This window comes from Cebus imitator, unplaced genomic scaffold (assembly GCF_001604975.1).
Source record: "Cebus imitator isolate Cc_AM_T3 unplaced genomic scaffold, Cebus_imitator-1.0 Scaffold185, whole genome shotgun sequence".
NCBI classification, from domain to species: Eukaryota; Metazoa; Chordata; class Mammalia; order Primates; family Cebidae; genus Cebus; species Cebus imitator.
In genome coordinates, this window is record NW_016107500.1 from 2,226,586 (window position 1) to 2,253,065 (window position 26,480).

Here is a 26,480-nt window from a genome sequence, read left to right on the forward strand (position 1 = left end):
ACAGTTACCAGTGATTTCTATAATGACCAAAAACTTCAGGTCACGATAGTGCCACTTACCTTGCAGCTTTTTCACCTTAGCTTCCAGTTTCTTCTTCCTAAGAATGAAATTGTATAAGTTAAATGGCAAGAGAGGGTGGAATAGGAAAAAAAATATGCTCTCATATTTTGTGGCACATATTTTTTTTAATTACTAATATTTGTATAACAAAGAAATTTTCAGTCTGAACTAGTAACCTAAGGGAGAATAATGTACTATTCAGTGTGAAATATCTTTACAGTGGATTAAAAAATTCTGTCCTTTCCACTTGAAACACATGCCATGGGCCTATCAAATCTCTGCCATTAGTACACGTGGGACCTTTCCTGAACTGCAGTGGTATCATCTAGCTGAAGCGTCTAGGTGGTCCCTAAAGGTCAGTCCAGAGTCTAATGAGTTAAGGTCACTTTTCAGGGGCATGCATGGTGTTAACAGTGGTCACAGCACCCCTGTAAGGGAAGCAGTGGCTGGAGAGCTGCACTTGTTTTAAGATGGATTTCTGAGTCTGAGAAGGTAGGTAATAAGAGTCACTGCTTCATTACATCTACATTCAACTGCTGTATGTATAGCTCATGTTTATTTTGTGAATAACGTGACTATGGTATGAAACTCAACAATCAATGGGATGCTTTTGAACAGCGATTTTTATGAATAGTAACAAAGACATCCATTCCACATGCTATCAGTTAAAGCACTGGTACAAAGCAAGGGATCAGAAACCATGTTCCAACACACACGGACACATGTGCGCAGATACATATACACAGACAAACACCTTTAAGGAGTTCTTTCTTTGTGCAGCCCTTTAACATATGACAACTTATTTAATGTTCCTTATGACCCTTCAAAGTATATATAATTTCCAGTTTACAGATGTGGAAACCAAGGTTGAGTGACTAACTAGTTCAAGACCATGCAGCTAATTATGACCAAGAAATCCAAAGACTGTAAAAAGGAAACACTATTTACTTAAGAATTATGCATTTTCAAAAATGAAAACCCTATTTCTACAGTAATTTAATAACTACTTACTGAGCATCACTCTTCAAGCATTCTTCCTTTACACGAGCATATTCCTGATGAGTATCCTGATATAACTTTAAAGAACTCTTATAAGAAAAAAAAAAAACAAATATTGTCAAAATGAAAGTCATTGACCATTGGTCATAACTTGCTTTGACCTTGATAAACTATTAACCAAATGAGCACATATTGGGCAGAAAACCAAAGTACAATTCACTGAATATTTTAATAGAGGTAACCAGATTCTTAATAGATGAAATATGGCTTACAATCAAACAAAAGCTATAAAACTTAAAAACAATATACTAATTTTATTGTAATTCTATATCTTTATAATTGGTTTAAATACCAAACAGCTAATATTTTTGTCTCAACTAATTGAAATTCAGCATATCCTGAAGAAATATTAGAGCATAATAAATATTAGCTACTGGTATTGCTAGGAAAAAATATAAAACAAATCATTACACTTAATAACTGGGGAAAATGTATAGACACTGATATATATACCCTGACAGTTACTAAACAATGGTAAAGACACTGTTACTGTGGGTTCTAGTAGGGTATAATACATGTACATTTCTTTAATCTCAACATCTCTGAGAGATTTCTTTAATCTCAACAGCTTCATTATTCTTTTTTAAAAATGAGGAATCTGAGGGTTTGACAGGCTGACTTATTCTTCCAAAGACAGTGACTGAATGACTGATTAGGGTTATCATTAAGGTCTGACTCTTCTTCATGCTTCTTCTCCAATATGGTTGAAAAGATTATATAACAAGGGTAGAGATCATTGAACCCTATGATTGTATCAGTTTGACAGCATAGTTACACATATAGCAAGAATCTCTACATAAAGAGGAAAATGAACATGTACTATTAAAGCACATAAGCCCTCAGACAGCTACATGTCACTACTAAAATAGCACAATTTGAGGAAGACTGAGAGGCACAAACACTACCGTGAGAAGAGCCTAAAGAGAAGAGGTTAAGAAGTGAGAATCATTCCAGGGTGGCTGCTATTTGTCTTGTGCAAACCACTTAAATCTAAGGACTTTAAATGTTTTTATCTGTAAAAGCTATGAATTCTAAGATTTACGTAGGGAGTAAACAATTTATATAGAAAAGCAAGTTTACAGCATTTTTAAACAAACTGTTTTACCGCAACTTGACTTTGAAAAGAACAGCTTCCATGAAAAGGCATATGTATCAGATTTTCATATCTGAAGTGGGCATCTTCTTCCAATGCTTCATCTCAGCTTAATAAGTATTACCCAGAAAGATCAAACACACTTCCTTGAATAAAATAAATAACCCCTAACCTAAACACTTACTTATAAAAGCATTATTGAAAGACTCATTTTTTGTGTACCTCTCACAGACAATGAGAAACCACAAGAGACTAGACAGGATTGCCAAAAAAAGAAAAAAAAACTAGAGATGGAAAAAAAGGGATCAAACAAAGCTGTTAGGGTTACAGAGGTAAAGTATATGGACATTGCTTAAAATACTGACTAGTTTATGAATGATGAGAGTAGGTTCTTTAAAGGACTTCTTAACTTATGCCAGAGCAGGAGCCCTGCACACAGCCTTCACCACTGGGCTCTCCAGGGCTAGACCAGAGCCATTGAAGAAATAAAATTAGCTCCTGCTCCCTCTCTCTTATGTACAATGATTCCTTTACCTTTAAAGCTTATATTTTTGCATGTTATTTTACACTTAAGCAAAAAAAAAAAAAAGTAATCAATTAATGCAGAACACATAAAACCACACTAATTCACAGCCAGAAGTTTCTTCTGCTGACCCTCTCAAAAAGCATACGCAACTAACACAGTATTGCAGAGCCAATAATCACTGAAAAGACTAAGCTACTAAGCAGTTAGTTCTATGTTCTCTAAAGGTAGGAATACACTGAGAGTCTTGATTCCCCTTTATTTCCTTTTTAAACACATCAAAAGCCCCCTTGTGCCAATTATACTGAATAAGCTGATCCTAATTTACTGACCATAAACCTTTATGGAAAATTATTGTTGGTACCTTTTTCTCTTCTAGCTCTGCTTTCAAAGATCCCAGTTCTTCCTGACACTTCTGCAGAGGAGAAATTTTTTGAAGCATCTCTTCTACTTGGTGATGCAGATTACTGTTCTCTCTAAAGACAATGAATTAACATTATTAAAGTATATATAAGGAATTATTAAATATATGTACTTATAATTTCAGATTTTATTTCTAACTTGGAACAAAAAAAGAATGAAAAAAATCTTTTTAAATGCACTGTTCTCTAACACCAACATGGTCTCCACATTGCCTTTATTTCCTAGGCATATAGTTTTTTTTTTTTTATTTTTCTTTTTTATGTTTTGTTAGTCAGGGTCTCAGTCTGTCGCCTGAGCTGGAATATAGTGGCTGGAGGTTGCTGGCACCACCATGGCTCACTGCAGCCTCAACCTCCCAGGCTCAAGTAATCTTTCTGCCTCAGCCTCCCAAGTAGCTGGGGCTACAGGTATGTGTCACCATACCTGGCTAATTAAAAAACCAAATGTTTTAATAGTAAAAAAATTTTACTATTAAGTAGCACTATTTATTATTTGTGTGCCACTGCACCTAGCTAATTAAAAAAATTTTTTTAATAGTATAAAAATTTTACTATTAGATAGTACTATTACTAATATGATTATTATTTGGCCTCCCAAAGTGGTGGGATTACAGGCATGAGCTACTGTGCCCAGCCTAGGAATCTATTTCTGATAAAAGTCTACCAAAAAGCCCTGTGAGAAACAAGCACAGTAGATTCTTAATTTGCTGAGGAATACTTTACAGTAAAATCACTCAAACAGCCTGGCTGATAATCTGGCTGTTTCAGTCTTCAGTCCTAAGTTCATACACATTTATTCAACTTAAGTGATAGGCAATTTTATGGCTTAGTTTATAAACATGTTTCGCCTTCTTCTGGGTGATGAATCCAATCAGAGAATGAAACATTGCCAAAATTTTATGTAGGCCTATTTTAAATTGTTTAAAGTAACAAAAGATAAACAACCAAGTTAAATAATGTGAACCCTGTAAACAACAGTTAATTTGTTCATTTCAATGACAATGCAGTCAGTAAAAGCTACTGAAAAGTGCAACACCAGGTTATAATTTAAGACCCTAGTAACAAACTCATTTGAAAGAATTTAACAGTAATTCCTCTTTTACTCTGTGCATCAAAGCAGCATTCTATATTATGGGTCAATCCTATGTACATTTTGCTCCAAGCTGCTTAAAAATCTGCTCTAGTAAGTGTCTATCTCAGATCAACTACTCAAATAAGTGGTATCATCAACTATGAGAACAGGTTGGCTCACCTTCTTGCAAACTGCAGCTGTAAAACTTATTAAAGAAAACTCTGATAATTTTATCTTCTGAAACTTGACTGGAGATAAAACTCACTTTACAATTATATTTAATAATTTGTATTCAATATATATACAGGCAAGATCACAAATGCTTGAAAACGATATTCAATATGCAATCTCTAACACCGTAGTGAGTCCTTTTACTGAGTTATTTCTATTGACCCTAATAACATGTACTAAAAGTCAAAACATCTGTTCTTCTAAAAGAGTTTGGTGAATAAATGTATGATTAGAATTAAAAGAATAACGACAAAGCAATATGCAACTAATAGAAGATACCTTGATTTCTCTATATGGCAGAATCCCCAAACAACCTGTCCTTAATTTTTCAAATAGTATAGAGAATAATTCCAGCAAACAAGAGTTATGTACTTATGAAAACCATATATAACCATCCTTTGTAATTAGAAAATAGATCATAAAATCTACATAAGCTCTCATTTTTTACAATTTATATAATTTAATAAACTTATTCTACTGTTCCATACTGCCAGTAAAATATTCTAAGATAGCAAAAAACAATTCCTTTATGTTTCATCTCCTAGGAATTCCTGTATTTATATCACCATACAGCACATGTATGTTCATAAAAACACATCTGCATCCTCCTCTATTAGAATGTAAGCTTCTGAAGGCTTCCGGAGGCCAAGAACTATATTTTATTCATCTTACAGTAATCTTTGCAAAAAAAGAAAAGTTCAAAAAATACCTGATGAAATAAAATACACTCCCTGCCATTTAGAAAGAGGTGATAATAAAGTGGTCAGGATTACAAAAAAAAGAGGTGAAATACTGAATTATCATAATGTAGTTATTGAAGAAATAACTTTCCCATCTTCACAAATGGGAAAATGCATTGCTACTTTAGTAGCAAAAGGAACCAAATTATATTTTTAAAAGTCATGTTAAATCTGTGACACTGGCACTTCAAGTTGCAGGAAAAACTACTGCACATTTGATGTACAACAAATGCTTATTTAGAACAAATGTGAAACATATTATTTTAAAGTTATGTATTTATCTGTAGTTGACAATAAAGCCAAATATCAGAGAATGGAACTTCTGAAATCCAGGAATAATCAAAAGTTTTATCCATTGAAAAAGAATTCTGGTAATTTTTGTTGAAATATGTTTCTGGCCAAACTTTAGAAAAGTAAAAGTTATTTCTCTGCTGGTTACATGTATAAGTTACCTCAAAAAGTTTGCATATTTTCTCCAAGAATGATTTAATGAACACATACTCTCCTAATACTGGAACTGCCCACTTATTTCCCTATTTGTCTATCTAAAAGTTGTAATAATTGTTTCCATACACCTTTAACTAATTAAACAATACACCTTTTGCTAACAGCTGAAGGTAATCATTCCTGCAACAATGTGCCTATATAGCTAAACAGACTGATGGTTTTAACAAATAAAGCACGTGAGAAGATTTCCAATGACTTTATTTTTGATCGTAAAAATTCAGATGCTAAAAATAAATCTAAAGGATATCTCTTAATTTTACTACTCTTTTCACACAAATTAGAAATGACAGTGATATGGTCTGGTTGTGTCCCTACCCAAAATCTCATCTTGAATTGTAATCCGAGTTGTAATCTCCACGTGCTGGGGTAGAACCTCCTGATAGTGATTTTATCAGGGGTTTTTCTCCAATTCATTCTGCACTTCTCTCTCCTGTCATCAAGTGAAGAAGGACATGTTTGCTTCCCCTTCCACCATGACTGTAAGTTTCCTGGGGCCTCCCCAGCCATGCGGAACTCAGTCAATTAAACCTCTTTCCTTTATAAATTACCCAGTCTCGGGCAGTCCTTTATAGGAGCATGAGAATGAACTAGTACAGATGGTACCAACACAAATAAGTAACTGGTGATGACATGTAAGTTCAAGTATGCCAGAAATAATATTCAAGTAGGCCTCAAGTTATCGCCAAAGCTGAACAGCTGAATCTGTCCTGACATTGAACATGAAGCTAAATTTCAGGGACTCCCTAAAGGTATGCATATGTTTATTTTTATGAGAGAAACTATGTTTTTATAGGCGAGATTTAAATCAAGGTGTTAACACTGCAAGGCATGAAAGGAAAACTTACATCTTTTTCCCACTGCTAAAAAAAATACCTAACAAGACAGTAACTCCACAACCGAGCTCATTAAATAGCTATCAAACAAATGGTGAGTGTAAGGCCAAGAACTGTCTAGTGACAGCCCAAGAGCGTTCATGAATACACAGTTACACTATTTCTAAATGATTTTGGAGTTTTATATATACACACACACATTTCCCTATAAATCACAAAAATAATAAAAGTCAATTGCCCAGCATTTTAAATTTCCCATACTGTAAAAATAACATTCAGAGAGTATCACATTCAGTTTTACATTATTCTTAAACCTAAAAAAAGTTACATCATCAGTACAAATTAGAGAAATGCACCCCTGAAAAGCATATGAGAACTTAAGAAAATCAGAATCAACAAGAAAAATAATCTCCCCATTTTAAAACCCATCATTAAATGTGTTTACTGTGCTTGTGAGACGCACTCTCTACTTAAGCCTGTAAGTACTATCTTCCAAAAAGCAACTATGATAAACAATTCCCCCATCTCCTTCAGGAATTATACACAATTCCAAAATTCACCAGAAATGCCAGTAAAAGGATATCATCACATTTCTTCTGATATTCTGTTAACAAATTACTGCAAAAAGGAAAAGAAAAATTAGGTTACTTTTTAATTTAGAAAATATACTATGTTAAAACTATGTTTCAAACCATGCAAGGTACCCTCTAGACTTCCTACATTTCCTGAAAAAAATGCATGCTAAATTAATGACTGTATCACCTTAAATTTCCCAAAAGTATCACACTGACATATAAGCCTTTTATTTAGAATCCTTTTGATGAGAGTAGTATCTTGGCTCGAACATTCATGAGACTATTACAAAGCTTAAAAAAAAAAAAAAAAAAAACAGTAAACCTCACACCACGACTATAAAATACTGTTGGAAGGTTTGAGGTCCAGCAGTAAAGCTAAAGTTTTGAAGTTAGAAAACAGCTTTTTAAAAAAGTCCAGTTCAGTAAAAATAACTTCCTACTAACCCATGAGCTTTGTTTTAAAGGCTTGTGAACCTCTAACAAAAGGTTCAAGTCCCAAAGTTCCTGGGAAGTTTTATTATCAGCACCATGTAGGCCTCTAAAGGAGAAACTCTAATGTTCATTCCAGCCCTGGGGCCTAAAAGCACCGCCTGCTTCAGCCAGTTTGTCAGGTTTTACAAAGTTCTGCCAAACATGAAAATATACTTACTCTGTATTGATAATTTTTTGTTTCAAGGTAATTAATGCCTCAACATATTCATTCAAATTCTGAAAGAAAAAAAGCCAGTCAGCTGTTTGCTTTGATCACATGCAATTATTTTAAGTGTAATTCATTTCCATAGCATTAATTTATCAAATCTAAGCATTTTAATAATTACATAAATATAGAAACACGTAAATGTATTATTTATATTGTGTATGAGCACAATCTGAGCCCACACTGCCTCTCTCTAATAAACCTGTTTCTTTATCTGAATGACAGTATTCCTTTAACAGCAAGGTAGTTGTAAATACGCTTTTACTGTGTGCAATTAGTCACGGAGCTCAGTACATATTGAACTATTTTTAGTTCACTATCAATCACAATAAAAATTGACTATTAATCAATCTTTACCCTGCATTGTTTCTCAGAGGATTACAGACTACCCAAAAAGACACACAAATTATAAAACAACAACAACAACAACAAAACCATGGAGGAGGTGAATAGAAATATTAAAATGGACTAAGATTAAATGAAAACATATATAAGAATCTAGGCTGGGCGTAGTGGCTCAAGCCTGTAATCCCAGCACTTTAGGAGGCCAAGGCAGGGGTATCACCTGAGGTCAAGAGTTCGAGACCAGCCTGGCCAACTTAGTGAACTCTTGTCTCTACTGAAAATACAAAAATTAGCCAGGTGTGGTGGCGGGTGCCTGAATCCTAGCTACTCCGGAGGCTGAGGCAGGAGAATCACCTGAACCCAAGAGGCGGAGACAGCAGTGAGCCGAGATCGCACCACTGCACTCCAGCCTAGGCAACAGAATGAGACTCAGTCTCAAAAAATAAAACAAAACAAAATATATACACACACCTGTGTGTGTGTGTGTGTGTGTGTGTGTGTGTGTGTGTGTGTGTGTATGCATGTGTGTACATACACAGATCTATATTACACTTTAGGGACCAACCACAAATTTGGCTCTAAATTATTGCTATCAACCTCAAAGGAAAAACATCCCTAGTTACACTGCTGTAATGTTTCTAGGATTTTAAAATGAGCTAATTTTTTCTTTTCATTAACTGACTTCTTTCCTTTAACATCTCCTTTTTCCATCACTAAATACTTCAGAAATAAGGGCTTACTTTTAAACATAACCATAACAGTCTTTCATACCCAACACATGTAATAATTTGATATTATCCAAACTATGTTCAATTTTCACTGAATATCTCAAAAATATCTTTTGCTAGTTAATCCAAATTATTTTGATAGTTACAGTAATATTTCCCTTTATGATAATATCTGCCTTTCTTCTCAGTTATGTTATATATCTGTTAAAACATCTACATATTAAAATACATAAAATCAAATGTGTAAGCTCTCTTGTAGTCTCACCATCTGTCAAAAATCACTCTTAGTATGTTGTTAACTTCCAACTTTCAGAATGACCACCGCATATACAAATACATTTTTTGATGTACTCAATCTTATCAAATTGCTGTTGAGGGACATTTAGGTCCTTTTCCAGTCTTTATAGACAGCATGCCATGAATTTCCTTGACTACTCCTTTGTCAGGCAATTCTATTTTTCCTGAGAATAAAGTATAAATACTTGTACTGCTGGACCAGACTTATGTATTAAGAGGTTTACACTGAAAAGGGTAAAGGATATAAACTGTCAATTCACAGATTAAGAATCTAGAATAGACAACAGACTTTTTAAAAAAGGTATTCTACCTTTTTCATATCAGGAAAATGCAATCTAAAATAACAAAAATTTACTTTTCATCCACTAGGCTAGACTGAAATAAACATATTAAGGATGTAAGGAAAATAAATTCATGGGTAGTATTTGAAGAGCGTTTTGGTAGCATATATAAAATCAAAATACAGTGATAATTTCTTCTGTTTTCCCTCTATGCATTCCTGAAGGCTGTTTTCTACCTCCTGGTTAGCTTTTATACCCAAGGTTAACTTGTTTTTATCACTAGCATGAGTACTATCCTTACATTGTTGTTTTGCTATACTACATTTCCTAATTGGTTATTATAGATATGCACAAATATTACTAATTTTTGTTTGTTGACTACAGTAAGACTTGCTCATTTTACAACTTCACTTATAAACATACACACAAAAGATCTAAATATTTGCAAAGTTAATCCAGGAGTGAATAATTTATCTGCAGATTCTCTTAGATGTGCTATGTGAATAGTTTTAACATTTGCTGATAATTTTATCCTTCCTTTACTCACGCTTACACTTCATTTGCCCTCTTTCCTGAAATGACTAAGGCTTCAGCACAATACTGAATAGTACGGGTAATAACAGATATCTTTGTCTTAAGTTGGAATTAATTAAATTTGCTCTGTTTCAGGTTATTGGTTGATATCCTTTAATTATGCTATGAAACTTCTACAAAGTTCACTAAAAGATTTTCATGTACAGGTACCAAACTTCATCAAATAAAATTCTGCATCTATTTAGTGTGAATATGTATTTCTCTCCATTTATTTATAGATTTTCTAACGATAAAGCAGGCTTACATTCCTGGGGATAAAAGTAACCAAATACTACGTAAACACTATTTAAATACACTATACATTAAATTCCCCAATATCCTGCTTAGGCTTTTTTTTTTTTTAATCTACGTTCATAAGTGATATGCCTATACTGTTTTTGCGCTAAAATTAGTAAGATGCCTTTCCCTTGCTAAAAAGATTAAGGAGGCAGTAAACCAGGAACACCTCTCATGCATGAGTAATACTTTGCTAGGTACAAAATTGTTGGGTCACCATCTGTTAAATGTTAAATCATGACCTGCCCCACAAAAGACATGCTGAAGTCCTAACTCACAGTATTTCAGAATGGCCTGATTTAGAAATAGGGTCTTTACAGATATGACCAGGTTAAGATGAGGTCATACCGGACTACAGCGGGCCCTAATCCAGATTTGTGGGCAGAGAGGGTGTATTCACGCATCTGTTTTATTCCCTCTCTCAACACCTAAAATAAAAAAAAAAAAAAAAAAAAAAAACTTTTTTTTCAAAAGGCAAAACCAACAAGGATGACAAGAGGATAAAAGACCAATGGCAACTGGAAGGCAGACTCAAGAGTGCTGATTTAGTACCCAAGAAAGCCAGCATTGGGGAAAAGAACCAACTCCATTTATACTGCAAATCTTCAACATGCTTGAGAATCAGCAACCTGGGTTCTCTTGAGAAGGTGAAGGTGGTTGGAACTAAAACAAGCACTAGTTGTAAACTTTCTCATAGGCATTTTTTTTTTTCTTTTGAGACAGAGTCTCACTCTATCACTCGGCGGGGGGTGCTGTGGCGCTATCTCGGCTCACTGCAACTTCCGTCTCCCAGGTTCAAGCAATTCTCCAACCTCAGCCTCCTGAGTAGCTGAGAATACAGGCACATGCCACCACACCTGGCTAATTTTTGTATTTTTAGTAGAGATAGGGTTTCACCATGTTTATCAGGTTGGTCTCGAACTCCTGACCCTATGATCCACCTGCCTCAGCCTCCCAAAATGCTGGGATGGGATTACAGGCATCACAACCCACTGCACCTGGCCCTCACATAATCATTTAATCCCAATCCCCAGCGCTCTACCATGCCTCAAAGAAATCACTCCTCCCTCATCTAGCAGAAGGAGGTTTGGTTTCTGAAGGTCTCTGCAATACCATGGACCATTGGGGCAGGTGTATGTACTATGTCAAAAGCACAGGGATTAAAGAAACCTAAGCACAGTGGTCTAGAACTGGCTACCTGTTTTTCTCCATTAAGCTTCCAAACAGTGTAGTCCTTCTGTCTTCCAAGAAGGAGAATGGAAATACCTTCTTAGAAATAAGATCTAAGGGTAATGACATTAGATATTTTTCAATCAATAAATGGCCCAACCAGACTATCCTGCGATGACACTCAAGAGTCCAAGAGCCCCACATCCTCAGTGTATCCGCCACTCACTCTTTTCAAGGATTTCCAAACATGAGACAGACCTGCTATATGAAAGAGACTAAAACAAGCAAAAGCAACCTGAAGTAAACAAACACTAAAAAGAAATCTTTAAAAATGTTTATTAATATGAGATAAATAATGTTTGATTTGTGAAACAAGTTATTTTACAAGGAATATTCAGAGCTATTAAAAGCAAAATAAAAATTAAAAATTAAAAATGAACACAGTAGGATAGCTGGAAATTAAAAGACAGATAATAACAAGTGTTAGTAATGATGTGGAGAAACTGGATACATTGCTCACACATTGCTGGTGGAAACATAAAATGGTGCAGCTGCTATGGAAAACAGTTTGGCCGTTCCTCAAAATGTTTAATAGAGTTACCAAATGATCCAACAGTCCCATTCCTAGGTATATATCCAAGAAAACAGAAAACACAGCCCACAGCAAATTTATATACTGATATTTATAGCAGCACTATTCACACTAGCCAAAAAGTGAACATAAAGTAAATGTCCATCACAGGATGAATGGATTCAGTGTCATATATCCATACAATAGGAATTATTTGACAATGAAAACAAACGAATGATACATACTACAACATGGACCAACCCTGAAACATTAAAAGGCCAGTTATAAAAGTCCACGTAAATTCTAGAGTTCATTCATATGAATTTTCCATAATAGAGCCAAAAGTAATCCAGTGGTTGCCAGAGACTGGAGGAAGAGTGGAGAGACAGGAAATGACTGGTAATTAGTATAGGGTTTCTTTGGGGAAGGTGGGGGATGAAAATGTTTAAGGACTATGTAGTGGTGATGGCTGTACAACTCTGTGAACATGCTTAAAACCACTGAACTGTATACAACAAAAGGCTGCATTTTACATGTAAATTATATTTCAGTAATGCTGTTATCATTAAATTAAAAACAGTAAAGCAGAAATGAAAGACTCAAAATATCTGACCATAAAGTTGAAAAAAAAAAAAAAAAAAAAAAAAAAAAAAAAAAAAAAAAAAAAAAAAAAAAAAAAAAGGACCCAGAAAATAAAAACACAGACATGAGAAAGAAAAAATAAATAAATAAACAAACAATTAGGGTATCAATTCAAGAGATCCCACATACCCAACAATAAGAGTTCCACCTAAAGAATAAAGCAAAGATGGAGGCCTTATCAAAGAAATACTGATATTCAAAAGTTCCTGGAAGCAAATCTAGCAATTTCCCACTGAAAGGGCCTGGAATATGGATTCCAACATGATTTAAACCATGAAACAAGAACACAAAATTTCAGATCACTGGAGACAAAGCAAAGATCCTACAAGAATCCCAAGATCAAAATAAAATGAATCAGTTGATACACAAAGAATCTGGAGCCAGAATGGGTTCAGACTTCAATAGCAACACTAAAAACTAGAGACCTAGAAAGCCTTTGAAATTGTGAACACAAGTAATTCCAAGGTAAAATTCAATACAATAAATATTTTCAAATTTGCAAAGTCACCACAAACTTACTTCCCAGACATCCTTTCTCAGGGAGGTATTGAAAGATGTAAACATGGTCCTTCAGAATGGAGATCAGGGTGAACAGAGTCCTCAGAATGACACTGTGTACCACATGAGAGTAGGACCCAAAGCTCAAAGGGCGAAGAAAATGAAAGACTGAAAACATTTGAGTATTTACACCAAACTGGAAGAGACTTGCAAGTGAATGCAGTTATGTTTTGTCATGTACTTAAACTATTATTTTTTTCTAAAATCAAAGTGACTCGTCCTCTTTTTTCTCCCATTCTCTTTTGAGTTCTTTGTTACCCTTGTTCATCTTTCCCATGATGCTTCAAGATGTCATTATGAGTTGTCAAGTATTTTGCCAGAGACCCCAAAGAAACCTTAGGCTCCAGAGTCACAGAGCCCAATTCACATTCCTATTCCACCACTGCTTTCTGCTGAGTGACCTTGGGCACATTTAATTTACCTCCCCACTGCCTCGGTACTATTCCCAAGTTTACAGATGGAGAAACTGAAGCACAAAGAGTTTAAATAACTGGCATACTACCAGGATTAAATAGGATGCACCATATAAAGTGTTCAATCCAGTCCCTGGCATAGAGTAAGCACTCACTAACATCTTCAGGATGAAAAGTTGAATTAAAGATATAATCATTATCAGGGAAAACAAGAAACCATGCAGAAAAGAAAACACCACTGCTTGCTTCAAATAACATAGTCATAATAATGTCAACTTCAAATACTGATCTAACTGAAATCATAACTATACTGAACGGATGAAGAGAGAAGAGAGATGCTTAGGTATGGTGGAGTATGGGGCAGTAAGACAGTTGACTCTTCACCTCCCAAAGTCAGCAGTGAGAGTCTACTACTTAACGAAAGGGAAGTTCATTATAAAACACCTAGTGCAAGCAATTAAAAATGGTTCTCTCTTGGAAAGCAGGGATGAGTGAGGCTGGGGGCTGCTGTAACAACTCTTATACACCTATCTAGCTGCCTTTTCAGATTAAACTGGGTTAAAAAACTTAGGATCACAAAACAGCATTATAATGAGAAAACAAAAGATTTCTCAGTTATCCAATAGCATTCTAGTCTCTGCCTAACATTATTTCCTAAGGCCCTGCTGCATATCAGCTCAAATTTGGTCAGATACTGTATTATGTGTGGTTAGATATTGTAATATTCTAACAAAACATTTTGTTTTACTCCAATTAGGTTCCAATGTCATTTATGTTGGTTAAAACCAAGGTCTCTAAATAATGAACCTCATAATTGTGAAAATAAGCAGCGTGTGCCTGGGTGAAGGACACTTAGGCTCTTCTGACCCACATTCATTCCTGCACAGGTCCAAGTGTTAGGGAAGAAGTGAGGTTCACGGTGTTCTTCTTCTCCAGGAGACACTAAGGGTTGTTTCCTTGATTATCGCTTTCTCCTAGCACTCCTCCTCTCTTCTTCTAGAACTTCTATTATATAGTCTATTGGAAAGCTCAGGTTTATTTTCAATTTTCTCTTCTTTTCTCTGACAACTACCATCTTTTGATTTTCTTTGCCTTCTGGGTGATTTTCTCAAGCTATACTTATTCACAAACACAATTCCCAGAGCAGTCCGCTCTCTTACTCAAGATTTTGTTCACCATTTACTTCTCCCCTATGGCAGACAATTTTAACTTTATCCAATACCCAATTGTCACTGTGAATGTTGCTGCCTTCCTTTTTGGGAAAGCAGAATCATGCCTGGCTGAGTATACAGGGCAAGAAGCATGCTAGCAGAGAGGATGTGACAGAAGACTCGGCCAATGTAGCTGGCAAAGTGGTTATGCTAAGGCAGTAAGTATACAGATAATATAACAAACAAATAAATACAGATGATAATGGGATACATAGTCTGCTAGAATAAATCAGTAAATATATAAGACAGGACAGTTTCTTAACTTCAGCACCATTGACATTTTGGGCTAGAAGGAAGATAAGATGTTCAGCAGAATTCCTGGCCTCCACCAGCTGCTGTGGCACTCCCCAAGCCCCAAGGTGTGTGAGCAGCAAACAATTAACACAGCAGGCCTGAGAACAAGATCCTTAGCAAGACCTGCTTGCAAGGCGGGCCCTTGGCTGTCACCTGGGGGCTCAGATTTCTAGAGGGTTCCTTCCCATCATTCCGTAAACTGATGAGAGTGGCTCACTATGTGTGGTTCATGCTCAATGCCTGCTTTCCTTGTGGGAGTCTGGAATCTTGGTGCTTCCTAGGCAGAGGTAACTACATGACTAGCCCCCAATAAAAAACTCGGGTACGAGGTCCCTAATGAGATTCCCTGGTAGACAACACTTCACAAGTGCAGTTACAACTTGATTCTGGAGCAATTAGGCATGTCCTGTGTGACTCCACTGGGAAACACTGTCAGAAACCTGATTTTCCCAGAGTTTGCCCATCTGCCTTTTCCCTTTACTGATTTCACTCTATATCCTTTCCCTGTAAGAAACAACACCCACAACTATATGCTAAGAGTACTGAAAACTGAGTGTGGTCTTAAGGGGACTTCCTACACTGACAACCAAAAATGTCTTCAGAAGTTGTAAAACGTTTGCTGAAGAATTCAAGGATCTGCTGTTTAAACTTTCACAAACAAGAAAGACAAAGACTAAATGAAGGAGACTGAAGAGACATGACAATAAAATACAACACATATTCCTGACATGACTTTGAATAACAAAGGAAAAGGCCACTCCTGGGCTAGCAAGCAAAATCTGACTAGGTCTACAGCTGCACCTATGTTACTACCCTGATTTGGAGGGGTGTAGGTTAATCATGTTGGAAAACGTTCACATTTGGAGGAAATATACCTTGGAGCATGTAAGGGAGACAGTGTGTTTGAGCACACAATGATGAAGCAAATGCAGTAACATATTAACAATTTGTGAAATATCAGGGTTATTCGCATTATTCTGGCAACCTTCTTGTAAGTGTGAAATTATTTCAAAATAAATTATTTTAAAAAATCACTCTACTCACATTTATTGCTTTGCTGGGAGAAATCTGGCTAATTTTTCAGCATGACTCCTCTCCGATAAACCATATTTCCTATTCTTAGTGTGCTTGCTGTTTATTAACTGCTCTTATTTAAAATCAAAGCCTACACAGATCTCTAGCAGAGATAAGTGTGTCTTCTCAGCTATTCTCTGGCACAGCACAGACCAGAACAGGGTGACAAGGTGAATGTCCACCTCTCTCTAACTGTGCCCCAGCCACACCCACCCACCAAAACCAAGCAGGTGGCTACTGGGTGCTGGGAAAGCAAACCCCAGTCTCTCCAGCCCCACTTCTGTCATCCCCACCTTTACTCGGTGCTTCATCTATCGTCAACTACTTTCTCCCCTCCAAGCCTTGGCACAGCTTGTTCTGTCTACAACACTCTCCCTCCACCCTTTCCCTCTTAGTTAACTGCAAATCATCTTTCAGACCTCAATTTAGATTCACTTTTATGAAGCCTTCCCAGAGGTGACACAAGTCCTATATAGCTGTCCCTCCTATATGCTCATAGAGCACCTCATATGTCCCTTACCATAATATTTATTATATTATACATATACCGTGCTTTCTTTTCTACTTAACTGTAATCTCAACTAGAATGAGCTCCACACCTCTTCTGTTCATGATTGTTTTCTGAAACACAGCATGGCATCATATATATATTGATGTTCAATAAATGTGTTTGGTAAATGAATGAATTACAATTTTGTGAGCATTCCCTGTAACAGAACAATTTCTCAATCAGTATGTGTGGAAGAAAATGTTTCAAGTTCCAAACGATGAAACTCAAACCACCAGCAATTATCATTGGGAGTCTAGCACAAGTTTATGGACAGGTTCAAATCTGTCCCAAAGACAACCATACACCAAACTCACTGAATCTAATCTAGTTGCGTAAGACGAACAATATAATCATGTGTTTCAAACTCTCATTCTGGATCCCCAAAAGAATCCGACTGTTTTGCACTGCAGTAAAGTCGGCAAATATGGGTCTCTCCTTCACCAGAAGAAAGTGACTATGTCAGTTTAACTAGCTTAACTTAAAAACACACAACTTAAGACTTTGCTTAATCATACATAATATGATTAGAGTGAAGAACCACATTGGTGTATCTGACTGCCAAAGTTCTGTAACCCACATGGGCATTGGGCTATGGATCAGCAATAAACTGTCAACAATGAGAGTGGCAAAACAGATATAAAGTAATTTGTGAGACTACGAACAAAAGACACATAAAATGCAGTCAATCTGTACACTTCTGAATCAAATAATGATCTCAGCAAAGGTACCGTATCTCTTCAACAACTGAAGAAAAAAGGACAGGGAAGATTAAGAAATGAAAGGCAGATTTTCAATGCGAGTAAACCGATATTCAAAATAGAGGCAAGTCAGCCTAACATTCACTACAGTTCAGAATGAAGTCACAACACCAATATGGTTGCCTATTATTTGAAAGACTGACTCCTATATTATGCTTGTAAATTTTCTGCATGATCAAGGGGTTAAAACTATAGTGCAGAATATCTTCCCTCAGTACCTAACCTCTTTAGTTTCTCTCTCACAAAAAAATTAACCGATCCAGGCTGGGTAACAAGAGCAAAACTCCGTCTCAAAAAAAAAAAATAACTGAAATACAGAACTTGATGTAGTTACAATATATGCAGAAAATTACTTCCAAAAAGCTGTTGTCTACCAATTGACCAAAGGAATTGCTTTTCCTTAATTCTCATTCTTTCCGACCTTGATTCCCTCTAGAACTCTTGATTCCCTCTGGAACACATTTCCAGTTTAACCCTCTAACACATTTTATTTGTTTCTCCTTTCCTCACCATTCCATGTTCCCCTTCATCAACTGGAAACCCAACCAGCACACATCAATCAGCTAGTTGCTTTTCTATCACTGACTCTAAGGACAGCATATAGTCCATGAATTGTTATCACGGTTTCAAAGATTCCTTTAGGTGACAGAACACAATGCCTCATTTTCCTATCCCCACACCTCTCCTCCACCAAATAAAATTACCTTTCTTTTTTTGAAATGGAGTCTTGCTCTGTGGCCCAGGCTGGAGTGCAGCAGTGCCTCAATCTTGGCTCACTGCAACCTCTGCATCCCAGGTTCAAGCAATTCTCCTGCCTCAGCCTTCTGACTATCTGGGATTACAGGCACGTGCCACCACGCCTGGCTAATTTTCATATTTTTAGTAGAGACAGGGTTTCACCATCTTGGCCAAGCTGACCTTGAACTTCTGACCTCACTATCTACTGCCTCGGCCTCAAAGTGCTGGGATTACAAGAGTTAGCCACCACACCCAGCCCAAATAAAATTCTTACATTGAACATAGTGCACATCTAACCTGGCCTGCTATTTCCTTGAGGGATACTAGGGCACCCTGGAAGCATTGTGTTCCACAAACATTAAATTTGATAATGGTTGAAAACCCCTAGTTCTGATGTCATTCCAACTTTGGTCTCTTCCGTCTTGATTTCTTCTTCCACTTGTACCTACCATAGTTCTCACAGTCATTCGAGTTTTAAATCTCTGGACCTTCCATTTTCTGAGATGAGACCCACCCAGTCTTTGCACTGTCTCATATTCAGAGCCTTTTTCTTTTTTGTTCTCATTCCCAGGAAACTTCAATTACTTCAGGCTTTCATTGTCACGACTATGTATCAGCAAAATTTACCATATCTAGTCTCACTCCCTCCAATCCATGCTGCATACCACCGTTACTTCCACTACAAGCACTATCCTAATGTAACTATGCAAAAACCTTCACCATCCCATAACACTGTCAGAAATAAGTACAAGAATTTATGATGGTTACCATTCAACGTTCTCTATAAACTGCCAGGAACCAATTTTTCTATCCTCACTTTGCACAACTACAGAATTCCTCCAGACTCTACTCATAACTTTCACCTAAAAAGGTAATCCAATTCCAGGCCACAGAAAATCCAAATGCAATAGTGTCCTAACTTAGAGAAGAGCTCTGTAAACTAAGGCCCTAGTCCAGTTTCTATAATGTTTCAATGGAACACAGGCATACCCATTCCTTTATGAATTGTCTATGGCTGCTTTCACATGAAAATGGCAGAGTTAAGTAGCTATGAACAAGTCCCCAAAGCCTAAATACTTGTGACTCTGCTCTTACAGAAAAAGTCTGCAGACCCCTAGATCTAGGGTTACTCTTACTGATGTTTTGAGAAATCACAGCAGGAATGTGGCAAGGGTGGAAGGAAGGAGATTCAATCTCTAGGCCATAGATTAGAGTTGTTCACCCCCACAGTGGCAGCAGTAGAAATGTTGAAAAGTGGGTGAATAATGATGGGAGAGTGGACAGAATCTGATCAACTGTATACAGGTTGTGAGAAAAAAGAGCTGTATGGAGGATGCCATCTAGTTTCTGGCCTAAGCAACCAGAAGATACAGTTGCTAATTTTAACCAGAACAGATCCATGACTGAAAAGCACAATTCACATCAGTAGTTCTCCTGTGCAAAAGCCTCCAATGACTAAACATTTCCATCAGAGGAGCCCAAACCTGAACAATGGTCTATAGGAGCCCACACAATCAGGCCCTCCTCCTACCTTCCTGACTTCCTTGACTCCCAGCATTCAGGGCACTCCAGCTTCACTGGCCTTCTTGCTCTTCCCAAGCACACCAAGCCAGCTCCTGCTACAGTTCTTCACATCTGATGTTTTCACTGTATAGGACGCTTTTCTTCCAAGGTGTCAACAGAGCTCATTCTCTCACCTTTGCTCCAATATAAACGTTCCAGGACTCCCTACTTAAATTCCAGCAGCCACTGGCCTAGTCCTCACCCATTCATTCCCTCTCCATCTCTGTTCAATTCATCAACAATGTTTTTATTACCCTCTAACATAACATTTGTTTCATTTATCCTGCCACCCTCCTGGAACAGAAGCTCCAAGAGGTCAACAATTTTTGTCTTTAGCTCCCCCAGTGCCATAACTGCAGTGTGGAAAATACAGCAGATGATCAATAAGCATTTGTTAAGTGAATGAACTGGCTCAAATAATAAATACAACGTATTAAAGAGTCGGGAGAACTCTACTCAGGTTCTTGGGGTGGTAGAGAGGGGCGAGTTACATCTACACAATGCAGCTCAATGAAGCCAATGATAGTACTAATTATTAGTTCTCTTTCTACTCACAAAAGCAGCACATTTCTTTCCTCCCCTCCCTTCAACACTTTATGTTTACAATCAGTTTACAGATACTGCACTTAAAATGCAAATCAAGTTTCCCTGCACGGCCTACCTAGCCTGCGCTCCCTTCTGGTCTCATCAACCATCTTCCCTCTGCACTATGCTCATGCCAACCACACTATGCTCTGCTTCTCAAAGACACCCTACTCCTTCTCACCACAGGAACCTTTCCACCTACTAATCCGTCTATCCAGAAAGCTCTTCCCATGTCTCTTCTGACAGCGCAATCCTTCTCATGCAAATATCTGAAACTCACTGACTCAAAAGTACCCTACCTGACTACCCTAGCTAGGAGACATGACCAGTATTCCAATATCCTCATTTATTTTCTAACACCTAAAATCTTCTAAAGCCTTATTCACATACTTGCATCCTACTTTTAAGGGCAGATCCTATTTTGTTCACCACAATGTCTGTAGTTCCTAGAACGCTACGTAGAATAGGTGAAGTGGTGGTGAGCTCCATTTTATCACTGAAACCGTGATAGTAGAAGTTAAAAGAGACCCCCGACATCAGGCAGCTAGGAGAGTCGTAGAAAATGAGGAGGACTGCTTCCCAAGTACCACCCCATAAGATCTGGAGCCATACTCCAGCAATTCTCCCTTCTGTCACTACAGAGAAGAGCCTAGGCCGCCGTTAGATACTTCCAGTCTCTACATGCCTTTAATAAACTACTTTTATCAAACAATTGACCTGCTACTTGACTCGACCAATTACTTGGCTTGCTTTTGAAAAAATCGGCCTCGGAATGGTACATCTGATACAAACTGAAATGCCTTCCTAGAGCCTTCAAGCCTAATGACTCAGACAACCCACATGTCATGTATGATTCTGCCTCGAAACAAATACTCAGGATGAGCTAGAAGACCAAAGCCCTACCCTCAGAGAGATAATTGTCCTCAGCATTTGACCTGTCACTCACTGACCTAAGGGTCAGCCCTAGGGAGCTCCGAGGCCCGGTAGGGAAGGTGCGGGCCCTCCAGGACTCGCTCACTCCACCCCCACCTTTACACCAGGGCATTCCGGTCAATGAACTCTGGGGTTCAAGCCTAAATAAAGTAAAGGAAGTCGTCCCCAAAACTAGTGTAGGAAAAACGGAGCAGGGAGACGAGCAACCAGGAGCTTCGGTCGGGAAGGGAGAGCAGCGCACCGAGGCGCAGCCCGCGCGGCCGGACCCCACATTCCGCGATTCCTGGCGGCCAAGCAAGAGTCGCCCCCCGCGCCCGCGGCCCCAGGAGGTGCCGCACCTGCTGCAGAGAGGCGCAGCCCTGACATCGCGCCAGGTCCGCTGCCGTCCCGGACGCCGCCGAGTGGGTCTCGCCCGGCATCATGGTGCCGCTGCCGGGCCCGGTGGGCACGCACGCCTCAGGGGCCCGCGGCCTCGGCCCCGTCCTGTCTCTGCTGATGCCGCCGGGGCCGCCGCCTGCCAGGCCGCTTCCCGCCGGGTCCGGGCGGGTCCATCCATGCACCGAGGTCCCCGTAGGGCTAGCGAAAGGCTCCCCGAGCCAGAGCTGCCTCAGGCACTAAAGAGAAACGCTACCCGGCGCGGCCCCCGAGCGCGACGCAGTCTACTCAGGGCCTCGCCCCGCCCTGGCTGGCCCCGCCCCTCCCCGAGGCGCCAGGCTGCCTAAAGAGATGCCTGAGCAACACAGGGAGTGGAGCTGCGCTATGCGGCGGGGAAGACGCCCACAGAGGAGCACCCAAGAGGAGTGAAGGCATCAGAGGTGCATTCCTTCCACTTTTTGGGGTCGATCCTTTATTGCCAGCTTGGTGTATGACAGGCTTTTCATAAACACCTAAAGGCCACGGCTAAGTGGGAGGTGACTCGCCCGTGACGTAAACTCTAGACGTCCGCCGGAGTGGAAGGACCCCGAGTCCAGGACTGGAAAGTGCGTGATTTACAACTAGAGGGACAGGCGCTGTCCCGGAGGCTGTCCCCTAGCCCGTCCCGGGCCAGGGAGGAGGAGACGGAGGACTACAGTTCCCGACGCAACGCGGGGCGGGCGGAGATCGTGCGCTTCCTCGGGCCGCGCCCAGTGCGCTTCGGCGCTGGTTGCACGGCCTTGGTCTCGGGTGGCGGCTCCCCTGGTCCTGTGACGGTCCCCTTGTCTTCCGACCCCTCGCTCCTCGGTCGTCTGTCCACGCCGGTCGCCGCGGCAGCCCCTGATTCCCGAGCGACGGGTTCCCACGCCCAGCTGTGGGCACGAAGCCCAGAGCCTGGTGGAATCCTTGGCCACCCTGCCCGCCCCTTTGCCTATTATCCTGCCGCCTCCAAATCCTGTTTTTGGTATCTCTTGGAAGAGGGTGAAAATGGAAAGAAAAGGAAAAAAACCACTTGTAGCCGTAGTTAGTGGGTAAATTCAGATCTTGTTTGAACCTGGGTGTTTATCTCCAGTCACCGTATCGTCTTTTTAGCAATCATAGCTTGTCCCCATCAATACCTGGTTCAGAAGCCTCTCGCAGCCTCCATCGTCTGGTTAAAAAGTCCAAATTCAAGAGAAAGAGTGTTTGTGTTAATGTCTAGACCTTACCAGCCATTTCCTAGCTCCTCCGTATGGAAACTGCAACTGAAAACACCCTTTCCAAAAAAAAATCAATCTACATTTTTCTCTGGGTTTTCTTCTCCAAATTTCACACCCCTGCCTCTCTTACACACTCTGGATACCACCTGCTGTGGAGTGCAGGAAGCGCCATCCAGCAACCGCTAGGTGTTCTGTCGTTGACACCCAAGCAAGACAGGCGTGTACATAGCTGAGGACATGCCCTTGCTTCCCTCAGACAAGTAGGCAGAAAAGAGTAAGGTTAAAAGAGAAAAAGGAGGTGAGCAGATCCACAGAGGGATGCAGCTACACAGTGGAAGACAGACCTTGTGACCCATTAGGGAAAGGGGCAGCAGGTGTTAGAGAAAGAGACCTGTAGGGATCATGATCATTCCTGTGCTAGCCTCTGACTCCAGACAAATTTATCTTCACCATAACTTTCCTTTTATTTAAAATTACTTAAATGAGTGTTTTTCCAAAGCACATTACTGGAGAAGACACCACCTCTCTCTCCCTCTACACCGTCGTACCCACAGGTACGATGCACTTTTATCATTAGGGGAACTTGGACTTCTCACTGCTGCCCCCCTGCCTTTTCACTCTGCGATTGTTTTCCCCTCGCCTGAAACTCACTTCCTTCCAGCTCTAGGTGTGGAAATCCTACCTGCTCTTCCAGGTTCCGTGGTTTACCTCCGCAACCCCAAGACTCTCCCACCTTTTTTGCCCCTGAGCACTGAGTAATTTTTAATAACCACATTTTGAATTGGATGATAGTGACTTTTATATCTTAGAGATGAGTCTTCCCTTTAAATACTGCACAGTAGATGTTAAATGAAGGTTAAAAGGAGTCAAATTTACTGCAAATAATTGAAGGTAAGAAACAACAAATATCTCCCTTCAAAAATATTAATAAAATTACATTTTCTCCTACTTTTCTCAAAGCTAGTTCTCAAACTGTTTCATGAAAACAAGTCTTGTTCATGAAATGCAGGGATAGGTAAACTCTGAGGAGCCACATGGTAAATATTTTAGGCTTTGTAGGTCACACAGGTCTGTGCCACTTATTTGTCATTCTTAGCGTGCAGGCCGTACAAAAACAGGTGTGACTATTGGTCATAATGAGAATTTATGTAGGCCACTAATTGAGGAATGGTCAAAATTACATTTTTTCTCTTTCCCACGTGATGGTCCACACCTGTTCTTTCCTCACGATGGAAACAAAGAAGCAAACATCTGTACTGCAGCAAATGGTGACATGTGGCTTTGGAATCACACATCTGTCTTTAAATTCTTAAGCAAATGACATATGTGTGCTGATGTTTCCTTAACAGAGGACCCACTGTAATTTAAGTAAAAAGTGAAAAGGATTGGACCCACTCGATAGGATTCACTAGACAGTCGTTTTTCGTAATTTATTGATGGTGATATCCATTTTGGAAAATAGGTAAATATATCTTCAGCTTACTCATAGGAAAAAGATGGTTTGCTTTTTCTTTACAAGGATTTTTCTTGTCAAATTTCCAAGATAAAGTTTCTGTTTTTCTGCCAGAGAAACCCTAAGACCCAGAGGAATGTCTGCATTCCAGACTCTGGTCTTGGGATTCCCTGTGCCTGTCGAATCCAGCCAGCTGTTCAGAGGATCCAACTAAGAAAGTCTCAGCTCTCGCCCCGCACGCTCATTACCTCTCAGATACTTGGTAACTGCTTACAATGAAAGCTCTAGAATTAGCGTCATTGAGCAGTAGCTGTTGATTTGGTTTCTTAGCATATAAATCCGCTGAAATGGCTAGTAGATGTGGTCTAGAAACCAAAGAGAACTCAAAATGGAAAGCTCTCTGCTCTTTGGAAGTTCAAGGCTATGTGTTTATTTGATGCATTTAACCATAAGAAAAATGAACTGTATGTTCATTTTTTATTTTAAAAGCTGGAGAGATGTTTGATGGAATTCTTTGTGACTAACAGTGTGCTATTCAATGATATTACCTGATTATTAGGTGTTAATTTCCAGACCTGTGATGTAATGCTATGATATGCCCACAAGATGTCTGTCTTTCCCTGTGTGTTTTCCACATAAATAGCATTTCCAACGGTATCAGGACATAATTGAACCCTCTTGCGGAGGGGAAAGGCCATCCTCTGGGGTATCCTGGGATGGAAAGCATCTTCTGGGAACCACCTAGCTGTCCGCCCAGGCATGTTCCGCCATGCTTAGTCCTAAGCTGTCTTTGCTTGTTTTTCTCAGGTTGCAGTGGTGGGCTTTCAACTTGTCGCCAGATATCAGCAATTTGCTCACAGCCTCAGCGCTTACCCTCAAAGTGATTTGAAGCCAGAGGGTAAACAGGTTGCTTCTTCCTGAAACACTGATTTTACTTAGAAACCAGACAAAAAAAAACATTAGTTTTAAGACAATCAGTTTGAAATAGAATGCAAAACTAGTATGATTGTTAAAGCAAAATTTTCTTCAACCTGAGGAAGCTGATTGAGAAAAGAAAAAATGGGTAAAGCAGCATTTGAAAGGACTTTCATGACTTCCACCCTGCAGTTGCCCTCTGTAAAGGAGGACGAGCCCACTCTGCCTTGTGGGTTTGTGAATGCCTGGTAGCTGTAACTGTTGCTCACATGAGAAGCTTCCTGTTGCTTCCAAGACAGGATGAGGAAGAAGGCAGGTGCGCAGAGGTGGCACGTGTTGAGGAGGGGATTCTCTTAGGTGGCAAAGACATGTCCCACCTGCCTCTGAGGAGCGAGGCAGGGAAAGGGAGGGACATATTTCCCCTTCACCTGAGGCCGGTGAGGGGTCTTCTTGGTTTCTAGACTACATCTATTAGCCATTTCAGTGGACGTATATGTTAATAAATCAAGTTACCTCTCAATGATGCTATATTCCAGAGCTTTTGTTAAAAGCAGTGCCCCATGAAGTGAAGTACTCAGTCAGACACTGCGTGCCCTAGAGTGGTTCCAAGGGAACCGCAGGACAGCTCCAGGAGATGGGTTGGAGGTGACTGAGCCTCATGCTCACTAGCACTGGGATGAAGCAGGGTCTCTGCACACTGGTTATGGTGGGCATCTCAGTGGGAGCTGGGAGGAAAGCAGGGCTGAAGCAGAGTGGAATTGAGCAGCCAGGAGTAACACTTTGCTCTTCCATCCCCCATCCAAAGAACTGTAGCTGGATGTCCACAGTTGGAAGGTCCTCACTTTGAACTGTGTCCGCACAGCACCAGTGGCAGACAGCGGCAGCCGCTCACCAGTACTTGGTTCCATTTTGTCTAGACGTCCAAGGGTTTCCCAGCCTCCCGGAACCTGACACGTGATTACGTTCTACCAGCCAAATGTCAGCAGAAGGGGCCTGGCCCCTAGGGCCTTCCCATGCTCTTTGTCACTTCCTGCTGACTGGAAGAGGGATGAATCCCAGGATGCTGAGCTGGTGGTTAAGCTACTGTCTCTCAACCCCACACATTC

General features: G+C 39.5%; 1 protein-coding gene and 1 long non-coding RNA gene across 2 annotated transcripts in view; one reads left to right on the forward strand and one right to left on the reverse strand.

The window, feature by feature from the left end:
• ICE1 (interactor of little elongation complex ELL subunit 1) overlaps positions 1–22,056 on the reverse strand; it is a 64,811-nt gene extending 42,755 nt beyond the window's left edge. The window contains exons 1-7 of the mRNA XM_017546007.2: positions 21,732–22,056; positions 7,765–7,823; positions 7,124–7,158; positions 4,410–4,428; positions 3,100–3,211; positions 1,072–1,148; positions 60–97 (exon numbers count right to left, since the gene is read on the reverse strand). Coding sequence (XP_017401496.1) covers positions 60–97; positions 1,072–1,148; positions 3,100–3,211; positions 4,410–4,428; positions 7,124–7,158; positions 7,765–7,823; positions 21,732–21,815 — 424 coding nt within the window. The 5' untranslated portion in view covers positions 21,816–22,056. The remainder of the gene's footprint in view (positions 1–59; positions 98–1,071; positions 1,149–3,099; positions 3,212–4,409; positions 4,429–7,123; positions 7,159–7,764; positions 7,824–21,731) is intronic.
• Positions 22,057–22,343: 287 nt separating this feature from the next.
• Positions 22,344–26,267, forward strand: LOC119473792. The gene is made up of 3 exons (XR_005203013.1): positions 22,344–23,897; positions 25,267–25,690; positions 26,180–26,267. It is a non-coding gene; the product is annotated as an uncharacterized LOC119473792 (long non-coding RNA).
• The last annotated feature ends 213 nt before the right edge of the window (positions 26,268–26,480 follow it).